Raw genomic sequence first — 24,992 nt, 5'->3', positions numbered from 1 at the left:
ACCAGGTGAAGGACATGTTATGTGATCTATTGGCTGAGAGTCCAGACACAGGCAGAGTTCAGCCTCAAAGGAAGCATGAAAACTATGTATGAAGCAGCATATTTCCAAAATTATTCTGAATCAATTTCTAGTATTGGCAAAATCCTCCCTCAAGTTATCCTGTAAAAGTAACAATTAAGATTACTAAATTGGTCAAAGAGTACACAAGATTACAAAGCTTTGGTATATAAAATTCCTTTTTAAAAAACAAAGCAGTTAAATGACAATTTGCAAGTTAACTTCCCTCTTAAAAGGGCAAACAAAAAAAACCCAACAAACCAAGGCCTTTCAAAATACAGATACATGAAGATTTAAAAACAAGACAGTAATCTTTTCCATATCATCTGAGAAACAGTTATTGTTCCCACCTGTAAAATTCTGCCTCTTGTAAGACTCCCCAAACAGCAACCCCTCAAGCAGCCTCCTCCTTCTACAATGACTGGGTATGAGAAGCGAGCCACAACTTGTTTTTCTTTCAGATGCATGCATTAAGTAGCACTGACGAATTGCAATAATACACATACATCAGCCAAATATTTGAAGTTGCTATTAAAATGTCAGAAAAAAACCCCTCTGGATATTCCTGCCAATTCCTTCACATTAAAAGATACAGACTTGGTATTACGCTCAGTTCTGTATCACTAGCCAAAGTGTTTACTGATGTCCTGTAAGCCTAACATTAGAACCTATGTGCTTCAAAAAAATAAAGTACAGAAAGTACTAGTCAAAGAGCTCTTAGTGTCCCTTGCTATCAAAGTCTGTGGAGCCTGCTGCAACAGGTTTGTAAACAGAAGTGAAGAGATCATGGTGAAGTTCTTAGACTAAAAGCACAACTCCAAATTTGAACAGAGTTGCCTCTGCTGAATCAAGTTCAAATTTACCCCAGATAATTTAAAAAGCAAAATTGGCATCTGAGGCTTTCTAGGAGAAGGTTAAAATTGTAGGTCTTTCAAAAAAAGCATCCAAGAAAAACTGTAATATCATTGACCAGGATAGAGTCACTTCTGGGAATTAAAACCGTGAGTATGCTGTTCTTTGCTGTTGCTGCTGTGATGGTGGCTGTCCTTGCTGTTGCTGAAGACGAACCTGCTGGGAGTATGGATCCTCAAGAGATTTAACAAAGATAGTTGTTTTAGGCCCAGTTTTCCAGACAATACCATTTGAATCTATTACAGAGGACTCTACTGTGATGTTGTGGGTACCAAGTATCACAAAGTTTAACAGAAACTGAGTGCTGAAGTAGTCGTTGTGTGGTTCCACCCTCTGCTCCATTTCATTGGTCATGTTGTCAATAGGAATCTGAGAACACATGGAAGGTTAAAATGCCATTTTTTATAAACCTGTTAAAATAAGTTTTCTGCTCTCCGTTTGAAGGAGAGAAAAAAGAGAAAAATCTTTGTCCTCCATTTTCTTAAACCAATGCACGTGCATGTTTGAGACTGCTTGATGTGCTTTTTCATTGATGAATGAGTTTTTGTATCGATTCACAGAAGCAAGGTAGCTAACAAGGCTTTTTCTCCCTGAGGTTCTAGTTTTCCACAGAGTAATACGAGTCAGACAAACATTACACACCTCCTAGTCCTGTTCTTTTAGAAGCAACTGACTCTCTTTCCTTTTCCTCCTCAGAAAAAAACCCAAACAACAATACAAACAAAAAAACCAACCCCAAAAACCACCAAAACAGGCCTTTCACTAAATGTTACACATTAGCAGAACCTGAACTTCAGACACACAATCTTTGATAAAACTGTTGACTTGAATTTAATACATATCTCCTTAAGTGCTATTTAATTTGGACAGCCTGTCCTCCCTATTTCCATAAACAAACAAAAAAACCCCAACCTTAAAATGCGGATAAAGAAGTTCTAGAGACTATGCAGTAGAGAATAATCTACTCCTGCCTTTTTTTCCCTGTGGAGTTTCATATGATATACACCTAGGTAGAATTTTGCTGATCTCAAGCAGATTCCTAATGACTTGTTCTGAACATCACAAAGCTCCTTTTGTTTGGAAGAAAAGCTGTTACTAAAAAGGTATCAGGATACAGCAGACTTAAAAACCCCATATCCCTTCCATGCACTATGCCTGGCTCTGGCCAGTGCCTGAATGTCAGCTGTTAAGAGTGAGAGAGGATTACAGAAAAACCCATTCATCATTTCAACCTGAAAATTCTGCTAACCAGAGCCAAACAAAAGAGCACAAAAATACAGCAATAAAGCTTAAGGCTCTTCCTGGCTCTATTCTATCCATACCTTATAATCTTGTCCAGATTTGCTCTGCAGCACTGAAGAGACGTTTAGACAGACGGATTGGATTTTACGGAAAAGGCCTGGTTTAGATCCATGCTGAACCACTCCTTCCACCTTTAGGGCCAATTGCTGATTGTTCTGTACTGCAATAGGTTCTGCTGGGTTCCTCGGAGATGGGGATAGAGCAAGCTGAAACACAAGAAAACAGACCAAAATGTAGTATTATGCCTCCAGAAAAGCAAACACAATTCAAGGATGAAACCAGAACACCTTCTTATAGAAAAATTTCCAAGGAGGGGTTTGGTAGGGAAACCAGCAAATAGAAACACAGAACTTATATCTGAGACTCATTACTATAATAATTAATAAGCATCATCAGCAATACCAGATGTGGTCTTTCTATCAGTTTCATTAATTGTGCTTCCTCAAAAGAACAGAAAAAAGTCTTCTACAAAATATCCACAGGTAAGTATATTAAGCTGAACAAAGTAGTAAAATGCAGTAAGAGTAAATATTAAAAATCTGAAGGCTTTCACTTTTCCCAGAAAAAAGGAGCCCTTGAGTTAAAAAAAAAAAAAAGGACCACTGAAGGTCATATACAGCCATTCTTCCTCAGTCAGCTGATAAATATTACAATTTTCTTCCAAGATAGTAAACATTGCTTATTAAAGGAAAAAGGAAAACAATACAAGTTTATAAAAGTTGCCTTCCCAGGACTAGAACATTATTTAGCTTTGCAGAATCAACAAAAATTCCAGTTAGATTTTATCTTTAAGGCTTTGCAATCAAAGAACTGAATCCTACTTGCATAAGTCACAGCCTGGTGATTCTTAATGATCATATGTACATATTATTCAGGTTATTCCTAACAGATAAACCCAGATGCTATTTGCAGTTAAGTATCATCACTAAAAATGCTGAAGCTTTGTGCCTTCAGTAAGGCTTTTCTCATGACATAAAGATGCTATAAAGAGAAATTTTAGGCCACATTTGAGCAGTACTTACCTTAATACTTGTAGACTGCAGCTTTTGAAAAAAGTACCTTTGAAATGAAAGGGGTACCTTCAACAATGCAATGACAGCATTACACAGACAAGCTGTATGCTGTAAGAAACAGAGCCAAACTATTGAGAAAAAAATGTCATTCATAGCACAGGAAAAAGACATGTACTTGAGATACTGAAACTGCAGTAATTTGCACTAGAAGTCCAGAAATATATTTATACAGTCATAGGATAACAGCCACTATGATGACAGTGACTACATTCAGCCTCTCTGTTTATGTTCTGCCCTTTATGAAGAAGGTATTCTGCTCTGAAAAGAACAAGGAGGCCAAGAAAAAGAAAAATCCAAATCATTTCAGTCCTAGTACTGGAGTCAGCAGAGCAGGATCTGCTTGAAACACTCATACACAAAACCCTCACAAACTCAAATAAACAACAATTCCCCTTCAAGCAAACAAGGCTGACATCTACCACAACTTAATGCACTGCAGTAATTAATTTTAAGGCTCCTGTCTACTCTTCCTTTCCCCACGGCACTATACCATCCTTCTGGCTCAGATGAGCAAAGGCAGTGCTACTGAAGTCATTGAGCTGCATTGGTACAGAGCCAGTGACAACTAAGTTTACAGGGTCTACCTTTGCTACATTTTACACAACTCATTCTTCTATTCTATTTGGAATCGGTAAGGACTGTTGAATTTAGAAACAAGGCAAATAGATGCCAGCCATGACAAATGAACTACCTTATTCCCATCAACACACACTTCAGCTTTATGATGTTCACTAACAGTAAAAAACTAAACCATACTAGCCCTGTAAAGGAGTTTGTTATCAGCTCACGGTCTGCATTCAGCACACTTTACATTGTGTTCTCTGATGACCTGCACTGATAAGAGAAACACTATACTCGCAAAACACAATATTAACTGCCAACGGCTCAGTGACCAAAGCTAGGCTAGTCCTGGACCCTCCAGCATTGTGTGAAGTCAGGGAAGAATTCTTTCATGGCAACAGCATGAACAAAGAGAATGTGCTTCAGTATTTGCATGTGGTGAAAGATGTGACAGAGACTTGACACTGCTTTTAGGTATCTTATCAGCATCTGCTATATTCTTAGTATCAGAATTTTTAAAACATTAATCAGACCAGTAAGGTTACAGATGTCTTTGCAAACCTTTTTTGAAGTAGTTAGTCTCCATAGAGACCATTTGTGCCAGTAAGAGGTTATGTTAATTAACAGTGTGCTCTTCAATTTCTTGACTGCCATAGATATATGGAGTTGCCGAGTTTTTGGAACCTTTGTCTACAGAACATACATTTAAAACTGTTACTTGCCAAGTAAGACACAGGAGCATACTTCCTGTTGAGGGATTCCACTTCTTCCAGTACACGATTAAATACAGACATCATTCTTCTTTCATATTCACTCTCAACATGTGCTGTTCCATTTGAGCTATATTCCTGGAAACTAAATAATAAAGCTTTTCATTGTGTCTAACATACTTTCCTCATTGTAATGTGGGAGGCTTACTCCCAAACAAGTCCAAGACCATCCTCTGTAACAACTTGAAATCCATTAAGAAATAACTATGTCTTTCAAACTGTTTACTCTGTTTCATTATTATTTTTCCACTATAAGACTTGTCCTTTATATTTAAACCCTTTCTTAACTACAGCTTATACACCACTTTCTGTCCCCACCCTCTCTTACTTGAAGCACTTACAGGTCTAACAGACTCAGCATGCTTAATTGCCCTAGCTTTTATTTAAACCTGCAGTGTTTACAATGTTTTTAAAAGTCTCACAACTCAAGGAAGAGCAAGAACACCAGTCAGAGTTAAGACTAAATCTGGAGGTTTATAATCTCATGCTTCAAATACAATTCCATCTCCTAGATACCTAATGTTTTGAAATGAACAGCTCCATACTTTTTACAAGTATGATGAATACATCTTCTAAGCAATGCTTAATTTATAATGAGTAGGACAGTCACTCAGAATGTTCACTTCTATTTCCAGTTATAAAATCACACATTTAAGAAGATGTTTATCCACATTATCTTCCATTTAATCTCAGCCTGGGAGTTTTAAAGTGTGATTCAATTCATAGGTACTTCAATGTGATTTTCTAGTGGGTATAAGTTCACTGTTAAAGAAGAGCCAGAGGTGATAGATTTACATTAGAAGTTTAAACTAATTTAATGCATATATTTTCAGGACTCTGAAGGAAACTAATGTGCGCTTACAAGTGCAAACAGTAGGTATGGGAGCTAGTGCAGAATGACACAAGTTAAAATAGGTGGCTAAAGAAGAGATTAAAAGTTGTCTTAAATATAGACTTGCATTACAATAAAAAACAAGTCCAGTATAGTGTTCTCAAAACCAACATCAGTGTAGGATGCAGAACCCAAAACACAGTCCCTAGCCTGCCAAGTATAGCACAGCAGCAACAGGTCCTCAGGCCTGCCCAGAGTAGAACTAGAAGGGTCTACTGAGAAATTTCTGAACATTCTTTGAATTCCCTAGGCTTAAAGCCCCAAGGATTTAGAAATAAATAGCAAAGGAGTAGAAAGTTAACTATCAAACCTACCTCGTAGATTCTGGATCCAAAATCAGAGCTTCTATTGCATGTGAAATCAACAGGCAGCTCTGCTGTTGTCTGATATTAATACTAAGGAGTTAAAAGTCTTAAAGGTGGCACCTAAATCAAGAAACGCAGTATATTTGCTGGCACTTTTCCTTATTTCTCTAGCTTTTGTGAAGTAATCCTACAGTCATTACTCCTTTAGTAAACACAGAGCAAGAAGTATGAAAATCCCAAGTTTTATGCTGTTGCAATTTTTGTGTCATAATTTGTTCATAAAGTAATTCCAAACAATAGCATGGCAATGTTTATTGCCAAATAGGTTTTAAGCAATTGGCACCTAATTTTTATATTACTAACTGCTTCAAAATGACTTTGCCAGTCTTCATAGAAAAGAGGATTGTTAAGCTTCGTGCTGTCCACATGAGAAGGAAAGTGGACAAATTCTAAGATTTTAAAAGGATACAGTTCTACATTCCTTAGAGTTGCCGAGTCTGCATCAAAAGATGACTGATACAGATCTCCATACCGTGTAGCCAGGTTTCGGAATTCCTCCATTGAGTGTTTCATCTATAGAGACAATGTTACTAGTCAAAAAAACAAATCAAAGCAAAACAAACAAAATCCCACACATCTGGAAAACCACTACACCGTAACATACAACTGAAGGAATAAGACAACATATTCTGACAAAATACATAAAGTTCTTGCTTCTTCACACAGATAAAAATCACCAAAGTGACAGACTATTAACCACACGTTAAACAGATATTTGTCCTGTAACACAGCACTAACATACCCTCCTTGGGTTAAAAATAAAGCAAACAAAAGAGAAGTGGTAAATCAAACTGCTCTGTCTTTCAAAGACTACCCACTGATTCCTTCTTGCAGACTATGTGCACTTTAGAAGCAGACTGTGTTGGCATTCTGTACTGTGTCAAGTCAGTTGCCACCACTCAAAAGGAGCTGCAGTATGATCCTAAAGTATATATTCTTCCTTAGTGTAATCACAGTATCTGCGGTATTTCAAAACAAGGTGTGAAAGGTCTTGCTGCAAGTTTAAGCATACTGAGTGGCTTACTACACACATATTGTTGAAAGCTGTGCACGTGAATGTCTGATAAAACATACGTCCATGCTCAGCTTCAAAATATGGCCTGCTACAGGCAGACATTTTTATAGCTAAAGCAAAACCAAGGCCCACTATTTAGCAAAACTCTTCACTACCACTTTTCATTTCTTTCATCAGATATGTTTACTGAGAAGCAAAATGAGTGCCAGAGTCATAAACATAACTGCACAAGAGTGGAACAAGAACACATGCCTGGTTAGAGATGCGTCCACACCTTTGGAGATCATTTCCTGATGTCATAGCAATCGTTGTGGCAATAGCTGGTGGTGGACTTGTTTTTAGGCTGTTGCAGGTACAAATAAGTTGAGAAAAAGCTTGCAGAAGGTCAATCCTGAGTTTCACAAATCCACACTGAAAGCTCAGAGGATTAAGTGGCGTACTAGCAGCCTGAAACACAGCAATAGGAATGTTGGCAATCTAGGTCAAAAGCAAACATGATAAAAAAAACCACAAAACTTTGCAATGTCACTGAATGGTCTCATCAGACAAGTGAACCCTTCAGTTCAATTCTAAAAGCTGTTTTTTTAAAACTACGTTTAACAGATTTGCTCAATTTAAATCATACTGAATATAAACAACACAGAAGTTAGGTAATTACTAATCCATATTTCAAGCATATCACCCTTCCAACAAATGTGACTTAAGCTGTTACAATGCTACTAGGGCACCTATCTCCTCTTTTTCCAAGGCCAAGCCATTAGGTTTCAAGTGACATTAGTCCAGACAGTCCTTACCATAAGAGAGCGCACACTGAATTGGAAGGCAAACAGAAACACAAAGAACTGAAAAAGTGATTCTCTGTATCAGCCAGATGAGAAAGAATTGGCTAAAGTTACCTGCAGCAAGAGGAAGGGGTGATAACCTTTGATTTTTTTGGAGCTGTGAAATGGACAGGAACATGACAAAGGCGCTGAACCTTGCATTTGATGAAGGCAGAGACAAAGTTCAGTGACAACTAAGATCAGTTAATAAGAGAACTCCAGGTGGGTAGACATGCTGCTAGTGTTCAGAAACTATGGTTCTGTGAAACTTTGCTTCCTAAGAGCTTATCTGACTTGTAGAAGCATCTGTGACAGCTTAGGATATCCAGGAGGGGGTGAACTGCAGCATTCAAGATTTTATACTAATTAAGCCAAAAATCCACTACTTATTTTTCTTACACTGTTGGCTTTTGAGAACAGTACACTTTTTTCTTTAAGGGGGAAAAAAGGCATCAGCAAAACAAAGCACTGGGACCTTCTCTTACTCAGAGAATAGAAGTATGTTAAACTCATGCACGTCTTCTCCAGTGCTTCTTATTCTTCAACAGAAAAGGTCACTTCCGGAAGCAAGAAGTTACAACCCCTCCCAAAACCTTACTAAGAACCATTACTTTGCCGGCAGGAAAGCAACAAACTAGTTTCTCACAAAACATCACATCATCTGAGAACTGGCCCACTATTGACTAAAGTGAGGAAACATCAGCCAACTGCAACCACTTTAAACATATTGAGCTAGATTTCAACCAAAGAAATAAGGCTATTTCATCACTTGAGCCATTCAGCCCCTCTTATCTACCACTTTGGTTTCCCTTCTCCAAGGGCATAAAAAAATCCTTTTTGAATGGAAATTGTTCAGTTTATTCTGCAAGGGTGGTTTCAGAAAACCCTCTATGGAAGAGATCTTGCTGCACTGTAATTGCTCGACAGAGACTACATGCTTTTATAAAGTTCCAGTACTTATATCAGAAAATCCAGACATTTTTAGTAGCACAAATTGGACTTGATTCTTGTAAATGGAAGTACAATCTTGTCTCATTAATACTGCAATTTACCTTATCTGCTACCCATATAGCTGTGGGCAATAAATGAGTTACAATTCTTCTTTGAAAATGACAGAAAGAGTTCTTTGGCTCAGCCAAGTTCTTCAAACACCACCACTGGTTATCCACGTATTTGGAGTTAGTGCTACTTAATCAATGTTATTTTAGTGCATTTTTCAAGTTCTGTATCGTCTCTAGATTACCAGCAGTGAAAAAATAAGCACAATGCTTCCAATGAGATGCATGTTCTGTGCCAGAAAGAGCAGGTCCTATTCAAAACCTCTGCTTATACAAGCAAGTACACCGTGAGACAGATGGGGAGTGTGGCCAATACGCTCTATGACAAGTCCCTGCCCTCCCTCTCCCACCTCTCATCCATAAAGTAATGGGACTTTTTTCCTCAAGTGGACTAACTCACACGAAAGAACATTTTGCATACAGCAATGCAAGACAGACAGTTGCATGTATACCAAGAAGGAACTGAGATATCTTCTGACAAAATCAGAAACGGTCTGAATATTTCATCATTCCTAAAAACTGGGCCGACTGAACACGTGCAACAGATTTACCAGCACAGTGTCTTCCAGCTACAAAGCTGACAGCTACACAGGGTTCATCATATGTACTAATACTCTGTGGTACCAACAGTGCTGAGTCATGCTGTACACTGACACAGCAGCAACAGTAAAGCTGAAGTCAGAGGAAAGAGACAGCAAAAGTCTTCAGCAGTAAGACTATCATGTGCGCTTTATGGCACTTTGCTCCCCTTTGAGGTGCCGAGTTCTGTAGATGCAAGCCGTGAGTGGCTCCTTTTACAGCTGATACACTCAAGCATGATTAGGAATTTGTCCAGAGCAATGCAAAAAGTCAGCAACAGCCAGCAATAAAACCCAGTAGCTAGCCCTCCAAAACCTGTACTCACTCTTCTGGACCAAAACAAACCACAAGGAAGGTATTGCACCCAGAAAAGCACTATGTGCAACATGCAGGAAGTGAAGTCAGCAGAGGACATGAGGACAGGAATCCTTCAATAGAAGAAAAAAAGAAAAAAAAAAAAAACACAAAACAAAAAACTCAAGGGAAAGGCTAATTAAATTACTGAATCACAGAATGACCTATTTAAGCAATTTATTCTCCTGCCTGTATTAAATTTTCACATCTAATTAGATGAGCCCCCCCCCCCCCCCACGTCTTCTAGATGTTAAGAGAAATCTTGAAACATTGAATTAAAAGCCTCATTCACTCAGCTAGCAAGTTAAAGACAAATCCTTCAGGAACAATGGAGCTTTCTCTCAGAGGACAAGGGTGTAAAATTTATGTCCTTCCTGCTTATTCAGGGACAGTTTATTAATAAACAGTAATATCTGAACTTTATTAAACACTAACATCTGAATTGTCATGCCACTAACAGTTCCAGTAACTGGGGGCGGGGGTGAAGGAAAAAAAAAAAAGCAGCTTCATTCAAAAGACATGCAGAAAACTGTATGTAAAGATTTCTTCACGGAAACTAAAATATAGAAGAAAGTATTGTGTGAAGCTGGATCATCTTTTGTTAAAAAGGAGATTCACAGTAAGAACCAAAGGTCCATGTTCATTAATGCTTTTTTTGTTTACATTCACAGACATCATGCACACAGCTTCTTGCTATTTTTACCACTTCAGAGAAGCAGAAAGTATTTACATAAAAGCAGGTACTATCTGAATTCTGCTGATTTGATGAGATTGGATTGTCCTCCCTCCTCTTACTAAATTGGTGTTGCCTTGTTGTTCGGATTCCATAGGATCACACTGTCAAATACAAGGAAACATGAACTCAGCAGGAGAGAGGAAGACAATTAAATCCTTCTCCATAGCTGGAAAAGATAGCAGCCAATTTAGACAAATTCCCAGGCTTGACTATTACAGTAGCATTTATTCAGCCAAGACAAGGAGTGGAAAAATTTTTAAGTACTGTAACTTTAAAAAAGATCTGTCGTGTATCATATGATTTGACCAAGGCAGGAAGTCCGGGGAGGGAAGAAAAGAAAAAAGAGAAGTTTAGCTAATCACACTTAACTGAGCTACAGGATCTTCTCTCTAAAGATGCAGTGTTACAACTGGCTCTTCCCTGCAGTCCTCTCACAAAAAGAGTCTGGCAGATGTCAGACATCTTTTAAAACTCTTCGGAGGTTTAAAGAACAGAAACCAAACAGACCTGCTGCAGTATACAGAAACATCATCACTAAATTAGAAGATTATGTGCTAACCGTCAGTGACGCTATTCCTTTGTGATAGGATTTTAGAGCTTCAGCAATACAAGAAAGCGCTGAGCTGTAGTTGTCCTCCTGCAAACCTGTCAGACACTGTTCTGCATGGGAGAACTCCTTCAAGCTGTTCAGCCAGAAGTAGAAGTGTTCTGAAGCCACTTGAGTCAGCAGGCTTTGATACAGTTCTCTGGCCATGTCATGGTTGCCCTGTAATGAGAAGAATGTTTCTAAGAGGGAACATGAAAGAAGGCTGTGGGTTTCTACAAAACAAATACAAATAAGAGAACAGTAACATCTCCAGAACTAATCTTACTTTAAAAATACAAATCATAGAACTTCTTCCAATCATTTGATTATGACAATCCCAACAATAAAGAAAAGCACAAATGCTTATTTTATTGAAATATCAGCTTGTATAAAGTATAGTACTTATTTACACAAGATAATTCAACAAGATGAGAAACAAATACCAAAACTTACCTTTACCCCAGCATCTCATACAAGGGTTTCTATGTAATTCTAACCCCAGCTGTGACTTTACTGAGGGAAAAAGGGAAAAAAAAGGATCTTTTTCTTCCTTTCTCCACATTGAAGAAAGAGCAGCACACATCAGGAGGGCCTATATCACCTTCTAAAGAACAGCTAGACAATGCAGATTAGGCATGTGCTTAAGAAAGTATCACGTCATTACTTCCTTCTCAAATACTTCAAAAAGACAAGTGAAAAACCATCCTGATGGGATGACTGCCCTAAACAGCACATATCTGAATCAGCATTCCAGGGAATTAAGAGGGAAATTTTTTTTTTCCCCCCCCCCCCCCGATTTCCTCCTCCCAAGTCCTACCATTTTCCTTACTTTCTTTTTCCAGTTCAAAGAAATCACCAGCATCCTTCCAACCACATAAACCAATTCTCCTCCAGGTATTTTCACTTACCATTCTGGAAGCCTGCCTTGCTATCCTGTAGGCTGTCCATCCATTGGAGGCATTCTCAAGCTGCTGTTTGATAACAGTTTTGACTTCTGAAGACAAAGCTTTCTGACTGGAAACAAATATCACTGTGGCAAGAGAAACCTGATGAAGAGCGGAGGGGTGAGGAAGAAGGCTATATTTCAGGAACTAAACAAAACAAGAAAAAGCCAGTTCTGTTTCCTAAACTACCAGAAATGATGTGCTTGCTTTTGGACTCAAAGCTATGTAGAAGATTATATATACATTTTAACTAAGGAACTTTTCTCAGCCATATATCTTTAAGTAGTTATGGCAATCCAAGTATTTCTTGTAGATGAAAGTCACTTTTACTTAAGAATCTTTACTGTGGCTTTTAACTGAGATATTTTGAATGCTCCAAATGAATTAACAGGAAGCTTGTAATTTCTTTCTTAAAATTCAAATTCATTTCCAAATAGATGTGATAAAAGTATTTTTCATCTCTCATAGTATATTAAAAGTCATGGCCATCAGAGTACCATACATAAGTTGAGCTAACTGCCATTTTGTTTTTCTATAACCATTATTTTACAGCTATCCCAGTAATTTCAATAGCTATATTTGTCTAAACAGTGCCATCTACTGGAAAATCTAATGGAATGCACTGCATAGTTCAGCTCCATCTATGAGATATTTCAACACTGAATACTGACATATGTAGTCAAAAGTTAAAGCAAAACTGAAAATAGTGGCTCTAGACTGGCACATCAACTTGGACATAACAAACAGCTTAGCTGCCTTTTAAAATAAAATCCATCCACAGTAGTTTATACAGACTTTATCCATCAAGGGCTATTCACCAGAAGGAGGTCTTACCAAGAGTTCCTGTTTTTTATCTGTGGCAGATCGTCCAATTAATTTATAGAGGTCCATTAGGTCTCCTAGCATCCCATCTGCTAAGACAGGCAGCTGCATGGCAATAGCTGCTAAACAGTGGCACATGAGAATCCTAGCAGCATCCTGGGCACTGTGCAACTGGGTCAGCAGGGATTCAACTACTGACTGGCTCAGGTGAGGACGGCACTTGACCAGCTTCACCATACAAGTTAATGTGATCTGCAATTCACACAATCAACAGGTACAATAAACACAATGTCTACTTAAAAATAAAAAAAGCCAGACACACTTATCTGCAAGTATCATTACAGAAATATAGATCTGGTATTTTCACAACCATGTACTCTACAAAAGATGAGATTTTTCTACGAGCCCAAGGCTCTGTCCCTGAGCTCACAGCACAAAAACATCACAAATTCAAGAAATTATAATCTTCTTTCTCATACCACCAGCCTTTACAGGTAAATAACTAGATAAAATTACTGGTAGCAGCTTATGAAGTGGGGAAATAGAAATAATAGTTTATAGAATTGTTGTAATCATGTACATTGCATCCCCATCTCCAAAAAGCAGGTTCTCGCCAAGATTCTCTTTGTCCTCCAGAGACATCTCCATCCCATGTTCAAGTTCATGTTTTATTACAGCTGTTCCTCTGAGGAATGCATTTTTTCTTCCACTTATTCTGGAGCTGAGGAGTTGCACTATAGTTGTGCTCAACTTCTCTACCGCTCTGAACTCCAATTATAGGCAAAACATAGAAAAAAAAAAAATCTTCATTTTTTTCCAGTACATTACACTTGCACCAGAAAGGATGTGGTGCACACTAGCCTTTCTGTTATAGAAGCTATTACTATAACTTATAGCTGTGCTAGGGGAAGACAACAGTAACATCACCTTTAAGGTTGCCTGAGCTCCTGGACTGTCATCTTGACTACAAAGAACAAGAAGAGCTTCTAAGCCAAAAACTGCATCTTGCTCCAAAGGCAGAAGATCTAAGAAAAGAAAAACAGAGTAAATTAGTTCCCTGTCAAGTTTTCTGACCATAATTGGTGTAATGCTTGCACTGGTGTTGCAGTCATGACAGATAAGTATCTTCCTAATACTTCTGCCTCACCTTATTTTGATTAGAAACAATTCTGCCACTCCAAGTCTCAGGTAACTATTCAGCAGTCACACCAACTGTGACAGTTGTAGAGCGTGCATACATCTCTGGACTAAGACTTCTAAATGCCCTGTTATTCTTTTGCAACAGGCTTTGTGCAAAGAGTTTTCAAAGGTTGACAAACAATTCACTAATCTTACAGCAAAGCTAAGACAAGCATTTATTTAGCACGAGTTCTACTGTGCCCAGTAATTTTCTCTAAATTAGACGAATACGGAATCTTCCCAATCATTCATAAAATCATACAGAATATTGTCTACTAGCTTATAGTCCCCATTCTCCCTAACCAGCATGCAGGATCAGACAGATTTACAGACAGGGTCACAGACAATACATGTTAATACAGTTAATACATGTTGTGCATAAGCCTGACTGTAAACAGACACATTTCATTGTCCTTGCTTTCATTTACCTTTTTCCTGACAAGAGGCTGATATATTAGTCAGAATTCTCACACCATGAGCTGCAATGCCACGGTTATTGTGGTAACAGCACTCCTGTGCCAGTTTTACTAAATCAAATGATCTTGCAGTTGTAGCTGCTGTTCCTAAATAAAGACAAGGCAAACATGACATAAAACAGCACAGTCCATAATTACGCCACAGATCTTTCCATGTACATTTCTGCAAAAAACCTACATTGACTTAGGATTAACTTTTTTTTTCCATATATTTAAAGGATAGGATGGAAACATATCTTTCTCTCTCCACACGCAAACAGAGATTCTCTCCTCCATTCCTAAACATCATAAAGTTAGACATACATGAGAAAGAATATTTGGGTCTAAAGGCTGATGTTTCAGGGTCTCAGAGAAATATTGCCTTAATATCTGATTAAAAAAAAGCTGGTGAGCATATTAAGACGTGCCAGAATGACTGAAGAGGATGTACTCCACTTCCACAGCCCATGTAGTTGGGCTCATAATACTCATTAGGGCTGTGTGGCTTTCAAGAAGAAAAAAGAAAACAGTATAATCACCATTTTAAGAACAAGACACCTTGAATCACTTTAAAATGTCTACTTTTTCTCCAAAATATAGTCACAAGGCAGAAGGTTCATCTGGTACTGAAGCAGGTCATTCCCACAAACGCGGCATAGCTTCACTGTGCCACGGTAATATGCCAGCCCATTAACTCTCCATGCTACTCAAAAACCATGCAAATCCATGGTTTCAAAGCACCTTAAGCAGAATGCAGGTCAGCCATTTGAGAGGCATCACATTTCTTTGTTTTATGAAGAGAAGTTGAAGACCCAAAGGTAAAAAACCCTTTCATATAGTATATTACCCCAAAAATCCAGAACAAAATCTTAGGCCATAACTATTCATGGGTATACAGCATTCTATTTTAAGTTTACATACGATGAACACAGTCTCTCAGCTGTGTTTTGAACTTCAAAAATAGTTTAAGAATATGCTACAAAGTGTTTAGATGAAACTGATTAGCAGTAGGTAGCCAACCCATTATAAATGTCAAAGATAATCATCTAATCTAGTTTTCTTACCTGGAGCACTGCTGAAGTACTGTTTAATGGCAATGGTCCCTGATAACGTGGAAAGAACAGATAGCATGCCCAGTTTCAAGCTGTCATAAGGAGTGTGAAGAGCAGATTCACAGAGTGCCTAAAGATTAGCAGGAGAAAAGATAGAGGGAAGGATGTCCCATCAGCTATCTGTATTAAATGTTTAGTTGCCCTTGTCTGTGAAAAGTTTTGGGAGTCAAGATTTTTCCACAGAAAATACTATACTGAAATCAAAAGTTAGTAGTCATGTCCTGAAGCATCTATTTTAGTAGACTTGAGTACATGGCTTGCAAAAAAAGGGACAGCGGGTCTCATACACTAGGAAAAGCCAATTATAAGTCATTTACTAATTAAAACAAAATCAGTGGCAAAAATATTACCAGGTGTCATTGATCAAATATTGCAAAAGATTTTAAGACAGTTCTCCAGTCTTAGAGGTATACTGATTAGTTTGCCTTATAACAATATGCAGGGTTTTATGTAAGTATACATCTCTGTAGAGCAAAGTTTCAAGTGTCATTTCCTTTAACAGTCCTGGTGTCCAACAGAATACAGTTTAAGTTTCTTGATAAATATCTTAAAGCATATTTTATTTTTTAACTCATGTATAGTAGAGCTCCTGTCAAACTTTTGTCCCTTTTGCCAGATCTTCTCAGGCCTTATCACATCTAGACTGGAATAATGCACACTGTTTTCAGATTCGCTATGCCAACACTGTCCACAATTTAGTCATTCGCTGGTTTTGGAGGCTTTTTTAGTCAACAAGAGAAAGCAATACAAGACACAAATGGAAAATGTAAGTAAATTCTGCCTCAGAGAGTGCCAAAGCTGAACAATAACATCCAGTAACTGAATAAAGAAAAACAATAACACAGAATTAGTTCCACAGAACAAATAAAAACCCCATATATTGTTCTTACCAGGCATACATGCTCTTGAATGGTGTAAGGGTTAAATTCTAAATAAATTTGTAATTTGTACTGTCCTGGTTTCAGCTGGGATAGAGTTAACTGTCTTCCTAGTAGCTGGTACAGTGCTATGTTTTGAGTTCAGTATGAGAAGAATGTTGATAACACTGATGTTTTCAGTTGTTGCTCAGTAGTGTTTAGACTAGAGTCAAGGATTTTTCAGCTTCTCATGCCCAGCCAGGGCACCTGACCCAAACTGGCCAACAGTGTATTCCATACCATGGGACGTCCCATCTAGTTTAGGAACTGGGAAGGGGGGGGCGGGGAATCGCTGCTGGGGGACTGGCTGGGTGTCATCAGTCGGCGGGTGGTGAGCAATTGCCCTGAGCATCATTTGTACATTCCAATCCTTTTATTACTACTGTTGTCATTTTATTAGTGTTATCATTATTAGTTTCTTCTTTTCTGTTCTATTAAACCGTTCTTATCTCAACTCACGAGTTTTACTTCCTCTCCCGATTTTCTCCCCCATCCCACTGGATGGGGGGGGAGTGAGTGAGCAGCTGCGTGGTGCTTGGTTGCTGGCTGGGGTTAAACCACGACATGTACCAACGTAATATTTTGCTAATCCACTGAATAGTATGGCATCAACAGACAGAAGAAGATACAATGATTAGGGTTGAAAATGAGTCTTGATGTCTCCCAAGACACTGATGTTTTACTCCAGTGCTATTAGGTCACCACTCACAGAGCACATTTGAAACAGTAACTATGAAGCATGCCAGGAGCACAGAATTAGCAGGATGGACTGCAGCTGCTTGTTACTTTCGCAGTCAGTAGGAAGACTGCTCCAAGCATCAACAGCGGCAGCTTCTCAAGCTGATGTCTAGAAATCAGTGAAGTCTCCACAATTGAAAGACCAAGCCTCCTATCTGACCTACACAAACAGACCCAAAATGCTGAAGAAGTTAACATTGCTGAAACTCTCGTTGGTAAAAAGATACAAGAAGCAGGCTGAGAAAAGGAGGGTCTGTTCCAGTCCCTGTTGTATAAACATTACAAAGTCATTTAAATATATGGGAAAGAGTTGCCCAACTCAAATTGTTGACTTTATATTTCAGAAGTCAAAAAAACTCTCGTTACTTCTGCATGCCATTCAGCAAGCAGTAACAAGCTTCAGTCAATTAATTTTGTTCTAACCCAGTCACTGGTTTAGTTCCAACATTAACGGAACTTTTTCCTATGCATTTCAACCATAAGGACACCTACTTTAAGACACTACATAACGATGAAAGCCGTGTCATCAACGTCTCTCACTTGTATTGAGATAACTACCAACATTATGACAATGCCATAATGGTATAGAGTAGCATTTTGACTGCAAAGAATCCATAAACCATTAAAGCAATCCCTTAAAATTCCTAAAAGAAAATGAATTTCTGGTATTAATCCATTATGAAGAATAAAGTAGTTCACTAAAACAAAAACATTTGCACACTCCAAATCATCTTAGCTGAGAATCGGAGACAAAGCAAAACGTGCTTTTTCTCACGATTATTAACAAAAATCCAGTTTTTCCTCCCAGCTACTTTATGCTCCAACAGCACATAGCAAAAGTAGCTTCCAAGAGTAGCAAAACCAAAGACAACCCAGAAAAGTAGAGCTATAAAGCTGTGCCATTAAATTCATGAAAAATTTACTTTGCCATTAGTCTAACTTGTAGTTATTTTCTATAGTCATTTCTACCAGAAAAAGGGAAAGAAAAAATGTTCATATGCAACTGCAATTGAAAGAAAGCAGTAATACTATCTACAATTTAACAACTGTTTCCCCAAATAACACAGATGCACTATAAACACCTTCTAGGGTCTCAGTCATACAACAGGAGTCACAAGGATACTACTGAAAATGAGCCATTAATCCTAAGAAATGAAGTAAAAATTACATTTGTCCTTTCAAGTATAGTTTGCTGGATGACATGCTTTGACAAATGCCAGAGAGACTCTGTGTTACATGAGAGCATTAATACATACTCAGTATTGTAAGATTAATGTAAACATTCAGCTCTCATGCCTATCATCTTAGATGAGTTTGTCAGATGGAAAAATTACTTCCTTACTGTAAGAAGACCTACAACATGACACATGCCTTTCCTCAGTTATAATACTTCAACTTTGATCCTTATGGGTCAACCTGTCCAACTCCAGATATTCTATGATTCTATAAACTGTTCATTAATACTTGCCTACTCTGCATGGCAGAGTAACCTAACTTATGGATATGGAGATGTATGTTCTTCCTTCCTTTACCTCCCAAAGTGTTCTTCTGGAAAGAATTCTACAACTAATTGCAAAGTTTCATAATAAACTTTAGCTTAAAAATGTATAAACCTGAATATTTTCTCTGCTCCATGTATGTGGTGTCTTGTTGGCCAACAACTTTAAATCTTGAATTGCAAGCCTCTTCACAGCCTTCCTGGGGTCATTCTTCAAGTACTGCAACAAAAGCTGGATCTGCAACAAAGTAAATTCATTGTTTAAGAGAGACCCTACTAGAAGGAAGCCTTTTCAAAAATACTCATAAAGAAATTTTGAGCATACTCAGCCAAAACTATCTTGCCTTATCTGTCTGATCACTTGCCACATGGAAAAGCCCCTACTTAAGCTGGTATGCCATGGCAACCTAAAACAGTCTGACAGCCTATTTCTACCACCCTGCTCTCCTTGTTCACGTACCCTTCTCTACATCACCCTGCATACCTCAGAGCCTTCAGTCCTGTTTCAGCACTCACAGAAATGCCAAAAAAACCCTCCAAGAAGCTCAGGAAACACCTTATACTGTCATTATGCTATTAGCAAGTATTCTGGGCATTTGATGCTAATTCAGGTGTCTGCATGATCTGCAGTTAACAGATAGCAACACAGAGATACCTTGTATGTCTCAGTAGTTGCCAAAAACAACCCCCAAAACCCAACCAAACAAAAACAACCCTTACCACCCCCTCTGAAGCATTTATCTCAAATTAAGTGACACTTAACTGCATGTCCTTTGTTGTGTTCATTTCCTGCAAATTTACAGAGATGGAATAGCCAGCACATGAAAAAGTATGAACAAGCCAGCCATGGTTTTGCTCTCCATCCCCACCCTGGCTACATCACTTTTAAGCAGCATTGGCTGTTGTGTTGCAGAAATACAGCCTAAATCGCCATGCTTACCGCCATTAAAAAAAAAAAAGCACATCAAGTGTTCTAATGTTTCAGTTGGCTTAGATTTAGTACTATCAAAAGCATCCTCTGAAATACAGAAATCAGCCATAGCAAAAAGAAGTTTCAGACAGATCAATGCCATTAGTCTAACAGTAACAGACACCAGCCTTCCATAGCTGTACAGGATTGAAAGAAAACAAATAGATTTTCATGACTACTTTACAAGGATTAGTTAGATGAATCTGAAATGTCACTGTGTTCAGACCTGCTATATAAATTACGTCCATAAAGCACATTATCAGAACATAAAAGCATTGTATTTTTCCATCACTGCTTTTCCACAACTTGGCTTATAGTCCTAAATTATAGCAACAGATTAAAATTCCTCAGAGTTCTTCAAGAAATACTTTTTTAAATGCACTCTGTGCTATTGAAATACTCATTTGCTTGCATGCAAGGAAGGCAAAAGGCATACCCCACAACCCAAGAGAATATACAGCAGTGAGAAGTGAAGCCTGGGTTCTACAGGTAAGAAAATGTTTTCAGGAGAAATCAGGGTATTTGCTTTCCTAAGTGCTGATTGATTCTAGTTGATTTCAATCCCAGTTGATTTAAAGGAAGACAGGTTATATATGTAAAGAAGGGTTCCTGTGTTTGATGGAGTTATCTGAAAATGGGACCAAAGAGGGCAAAAAAAATTAAAGTAGCAGCAGTTTTCAGGGTATTCTTTCTCTATAGCACATAGAACCAACCATCCTAGCATATCCACCGTGATTTATTTTTGGCATCAGCTAGCATCTGAGGTTTTTTTAAATGTACTTTGTACTTTAAGTTGAAGGAATTAATTAGGAAGAATTACCTGTTTAGGAATGTCAACCAATGAAGAAGCAGCAAGCAGAGTAAAGGTGTGCAGAGTAACAATGACCATCTTGGTAGAGGGATATGATGTTACCAGCTGCTGAAGCAGTTGCCGGGAGCTGGAGGCCAGGCTAGCATCATGATGCATGTGCTGTAGAATAGGTATCAACTTCAATTTCAAGTCCACAGGTGTGGCCAAACCTGCAACAAGGAAGAGAAACTGAGGCAGAGTGTTAGTCCTTTGTACTGCTTCTGGCAGTATTGAGGCACACAATACATCTGCATTGCTACCACTGCTGAATGCAGATTGTGCAGACACCTGCATTAACTTCAAATAACTCATCTACCAGCTAGCAGCATAACAACAGTGGTATCTAGCACTTTCATGGTTCTTTGAGAAGGTTGCTCCTTGCTTCATTACAGGTAACACACGTATTAACTCATCCGAAGCAACCTGTGATAGTCTATGTAAGTTTATTCATCGTACTATAGATGAGCTTTTATTCTTTACCAAACACGTGTTTTGGAAACTTGGATTTAAGAGGACACAAGAGATAGCCGTTATATTATTGGTTAGCTAATTTAATTTAAAAACTGGAATCATCTGACGATAAGGGCAACAGCATTCTGATATCTGATATTTACATATGGATAATAAAGAATTCTCAGAGAAATTAGAGCTTTTCCCTTTTATTATTCAATATGCATATGTACCTTGAATCATCTCACTGATTTTATTACATATTCCAGCAGCAAAATCCCTGTAGAGAAAAGATAAAGTACCAGGTGAAATGAAAAATAAACATATAAATAATTAAAAATAAAAATCAACTGACTACCAAACATTGTGTTTTAACAATAAAAACTTTCAAAAAAAGAGTGCTTGCCAAGACCTAAGTTGTTTTAGAACCCCTGCACATGGGCATGACCAAATGATAAAACGGAAGCTTTAAATAAAAAAAAAGTATCGAAGTGACAAGTAGCACTACCTTTTGTTCCCTAATGTAATTCCTGTAAAATAATCCTTGATTAAAGCTGCTATTCCACTTTGCGTTCCCATATTTATGATCTTCTCATTACTATTTTAGAAAGAAAAAAATTAAAATCTATTAAACCTGTATTCAGATTTCTTTACAATACTGCTATCACACATAATTAAATGTTTTGCTATAAATGACATGGTTAGCACTACAGAAGGAAATATTAAGGTTTGTGAATGCCAGTGTCAATGGAGTTTCCATTCTCTGTAACATGAAAAACTGAAAAAAATTACATCTTACTTTGATTGTGCAGAAAAGTTGGCAGCAGCAAATATAGCAGCTTCAACTTCCACATTATCATGGGAATCCAAACTCTGACGAATACTGTGATGTGCATTCTTCCTTTCTGGAATAATAGATGCCATGCTGCCCAACATCCTACAAAAATAAATCGCAGCAAATCAGGAAGAACAATGATCATGAAGAAATGCAAGATGAAACTAAATAGAAACATAAAAGGACTGATTAAAAGACTATTTTTATATGAATTTGTGCTCTTACGTGTCTATTACAGAAACAAATGCTAAAAGTAGGCATATATTTAAAAGGTAACAAATTTCGTCATGTGGGTTGTATCAGTGGTTTAATAAAAAATTAATTATATTGTGATACCTTTTAGCTTGAAATGGGCACAGTGAGAAACGTACCAAGAATTCTTATAAAATTACAAGTGTGCTATGGCACTGGGAACAAGTATTTAAGATGCTTTTACATTCCAGCTCTGGTATCAATACGATAGATTTAATACTAAATGTACTGATGGCTATTTTCAGACACACATGTACACATCATGGGATATAAATTCAGAAATGTGGTAGTTTAGGGGGATTAAAAAAGCATTTAGAGAACTGTTTCCACCCTTTCTATCCCTCTTCCCAATTAAGACTGCAGAAATAAATAAGTGACAAATGTCTGAACAGTCATAAATTTTAACCGCAAGAACGCAAAGTTTCTAGAGTGTTACCATGATCAAGCAAACAGATATCTGACTTTCATCATCTGTTTCTAAGATCTTTCGTGATATGAGAAAAGGTTATCACTGGGAACAGCGCAATACCTTTTGTATAACTACTAAAAAAAGAGCAAATCAATCTATATTCTGCTAAGAATATCTCAAACATACTTTTCAGACATATTTAGCATAATCCAATTAAAAGAAGAACGAATGCAGGATTTGCACTGACAGTAATTTTTAGCAAGAGTTCTATGCAAATATTTACACATAGTTATCTACCAATAAAATTTCACAGACACAAAGCTTTGTTTTAGCAGATCTTTCTTTCAGCATGTTCTTTCTTACTGACACTACTTAAGGACAAAAATAAATCAACTGAAGATTTTAATCTGAAACTGCTGAAACACCAGCCATTTTAACCCTTCACTTGATGCATCCTGTGAATTGATTAGTAATTTAAGTATTTTTTCAAACTGAGCAGATTCCTGGGACTTCTAGTGGTCTGTAAAGATAGCCCTCAATACCGGTCAACAACTGCAATCTTATGTTAGAATACTAAAGTGGAACTACATGAAAACATGTAGATATATTGTATTTACAGAGTTCAAGACACCAGAGCATGAAATCATAATCTCAAATGAAATATCAAAAGAAGAAAGAAATGGATCTAACTCTCTGGGTTACGCATACAACAGATTCATGTTTCTTCTCTTCAGTACACAAAATTTCAATGCTGCAAATTGTTTTGCCCAGAGCCATCCACAAAATTCTCACCATCATAAATGGTTCTTCTGATCACAGAGCCTTATCGTTCACCTCCTTTAAAGACAGATGTCTTTGCTTTTAACTCTATGAGCAATGTGCAAGACGCCTCCTACATTTCATTCATGGTAGCTGCAGATTTTGTTATTCCAGACCAGCATACTAATAAAGAGCTAGACATTTTAAGTTAGGTTCATTTATGTAATACATACCGAAGTGTAATAGCCCGAGCAACTGGATCATTGCTATGAATTACTGAGAACACTCTTTTGACGAACTCATCCACATTTAGGATCTTCTCTAAGTGCTTCTCACTCTGCTGAGTAACTTTTAGCACACACAGCCTCAGGAAGTTGTTTCTATTAGAAGACACACACATTTCTCTATCAGGCTGTTTTATAATAATAATTCAAACACTTTATTTAAAAAGCTTCCCAGAGTAAATTAAAACAAGGAAAGGTCTATGCTTTAGAAACATCGTATTTAATTAGACTGGTATAGTTAATATAGACTATTAACGCACTATTGTTTTATTTTCTAGTACAGTTAGTGTTGAATTTAGGCCGACTCCAGGGAAATGAACCTGCTGACACCAGTGAGGAGGACTGTAAGCAGATGCCTGTTTTGTGCACACTCAGGGATCTAATTCTGCTAGAAAACCATGTCCAGGACTAAGACAGAAAAGTCTAATTGCCATTGCCAGGTGTAAGTGAATTTTTTTTCCTTCCTGAAGCCAACAGTGAAGATTCCACAACAGCAACAGATAACTTTGTAAGCTATTACAAAGTAGCTCCAATTCCATCACATTTAGACATCAGGCACTTGAAAAAATCTATACTTTGGACTTTGTTATTAACATTCCTTAGACATGGAATTTGCACATATGATCATCCATCTATTTATTAATTATGAATTTGAACGTGCCTATGAAGCAGAATTTATACCAGTGAACTTAAACCAGTCAGCAAGTGAATCCTCAAATCAGGACAGATGGAAAGGAACTGTGTCGTTGATCGCTCACAGCCACTTAAGGCCACTAAAGACGGGGAAAGCAAGCTCCAATCAAGCACAACTTGTCCTCAATAGAAAAGGTACCACTGTGGTATTATCAGGCAAGCAGAAAAACCCCACGGCTGCCCAGGCTCCGATGCAGCAACACTCCAAGACACAGTGCATTACTACGGATAAGAGATTTGAATAGATAGAAACTGACTGATGCTACTTACCCCACTCTGAAAACATCAGCTAGCTTTAGGAAAGCTGAATTAATGAGAATAGGGAAAGGATATTTCTGGAAGAGCCTGGGAAAACGAACGACGGCTTCGCACTGCTCCCCGAGTTTGCCAGACCTGAGGCCTAAACAAGACAACAATGACTGCTGCAGATACCGATGCTCCTTCACAGCCAGGTCCTCCCTCTACCCCCCGCTCGCCGTACAGCGGTAAGAAAACAACGCTCCCAGCCGCTGGGGACCGAAGGACGGGACGAGACCGCCCCCCACAGCGCGGCGGCAGGCAGAGAGCGGGCGCCGACGGCCCTAACGGCAGCCCCAGCCCCGCTCCCCAGGCCGGCGACAACCTCGAGCCCGCCCGGCCTCACCTTTGTCCAGCTCCATGAGGGCGGAGTTGGCGTCCAGCTCCTGCTCGCCGTAGCCCGCATCGGCCAGGAAGGACTTGGCGCTGGCAGCCATACCGACCCCC

At 38.2% G+C, this 24,992-nt stretch overlaps 1 protein-coding gene across 1 annotated transcript; it reads right to left on the bottom strand.

Annotated features, from left to right (window-relative positions):
- Positions 1 to 799: 799 nt before the first annotated feature.
- Positions 800 to 24,986, bottom strand: INTS7 (integrator complex subunit 7). Its single transcript, XM_010576424.1, has 20 exons — positions 24,892 to 24,986; positions 24,519 to 24,648; positions 23,505 to 23,651; positions 21,816 to 21,953; positions 21,250 to 21,296; positions 20,537 to 20,736; positions 18,862 to 18,984; positions 15,546 to 15,663; positions 14,455 to 14,589; positions 13,775 to 13,872; positions 12,860 to 13,099; positions 11,990 to 12,127; positions 11,055 to 11,261; positions 7,200 to 7,394; positions 6,342 to 6,445; positions 5,882 to 5,950; positions 4,628 to 4,760; positions 3,294 to 3,392; positions 2,292 to 2,477; positions 800 to 1,338 (listed from the first exon to the last, which is right to left on the bottom strand). The coding sequence occupies exons 1-20, from the start codon at positions 24,980 to 24,982 to the stop codon at positions 1,051 to 1,053; spliced, it is 2,886 nt and encodes a 961-aa protein (XP_010574726.1). The 5' UTR covers positions 24,983 to 24,986; the 3' UTR covers positions 800 to 1,050.
- Positions 24,987 to 24,992: the final 6 nt, after the last annotated feature.

The sequence above is a fragment of the Haliaeetus leucocephalus genome, unplaced genomic scaffold, assembly GCF_000737465.1.
Source record: "Haliaeetus leucocephalus isolate CR32 unplaced genomic scaffold, Haliaeetus_leucocephalus-4.0 Scaffold526, whole genome shotgun sequence".
Taxonomy (NCBI): Eukaryota; Metazoa; Chordata; class Aves; order Accipitriformes; family Accipitridae; genus Haliaeetus; species Haliaeetus leucocephalus.
Note: the sequence above shows the minus strand (reverse complement) of the source record. Positions and strands in the feature narration are given on the sequence as shown.

Bases quoted from the DNA above. Each gene is read 5' to 3' on its own strand.
- INTS7 (XM_010576424.1), bottom strand. From the start codon at position 24,982: ATGGCTGCCAGCGCCAAGTCCTTCCTGGCCGATGCGGGCTACGGCGAG. The intron at 23,652-24,518 runs GTAAGTAGCATC...GTCTTCTAATAG, and splicing joins GCTGATGTTTTCAGAGTGGG to AAACAACTTCCTGAGGCTGT. The intron at 6,446-7,199 runs GCATGTGTTCTT...TTGTCTCTATAG, and splicing joins GTGGACGCATCTCTAACCAG to ATGAAACACTCAATGGAGGA.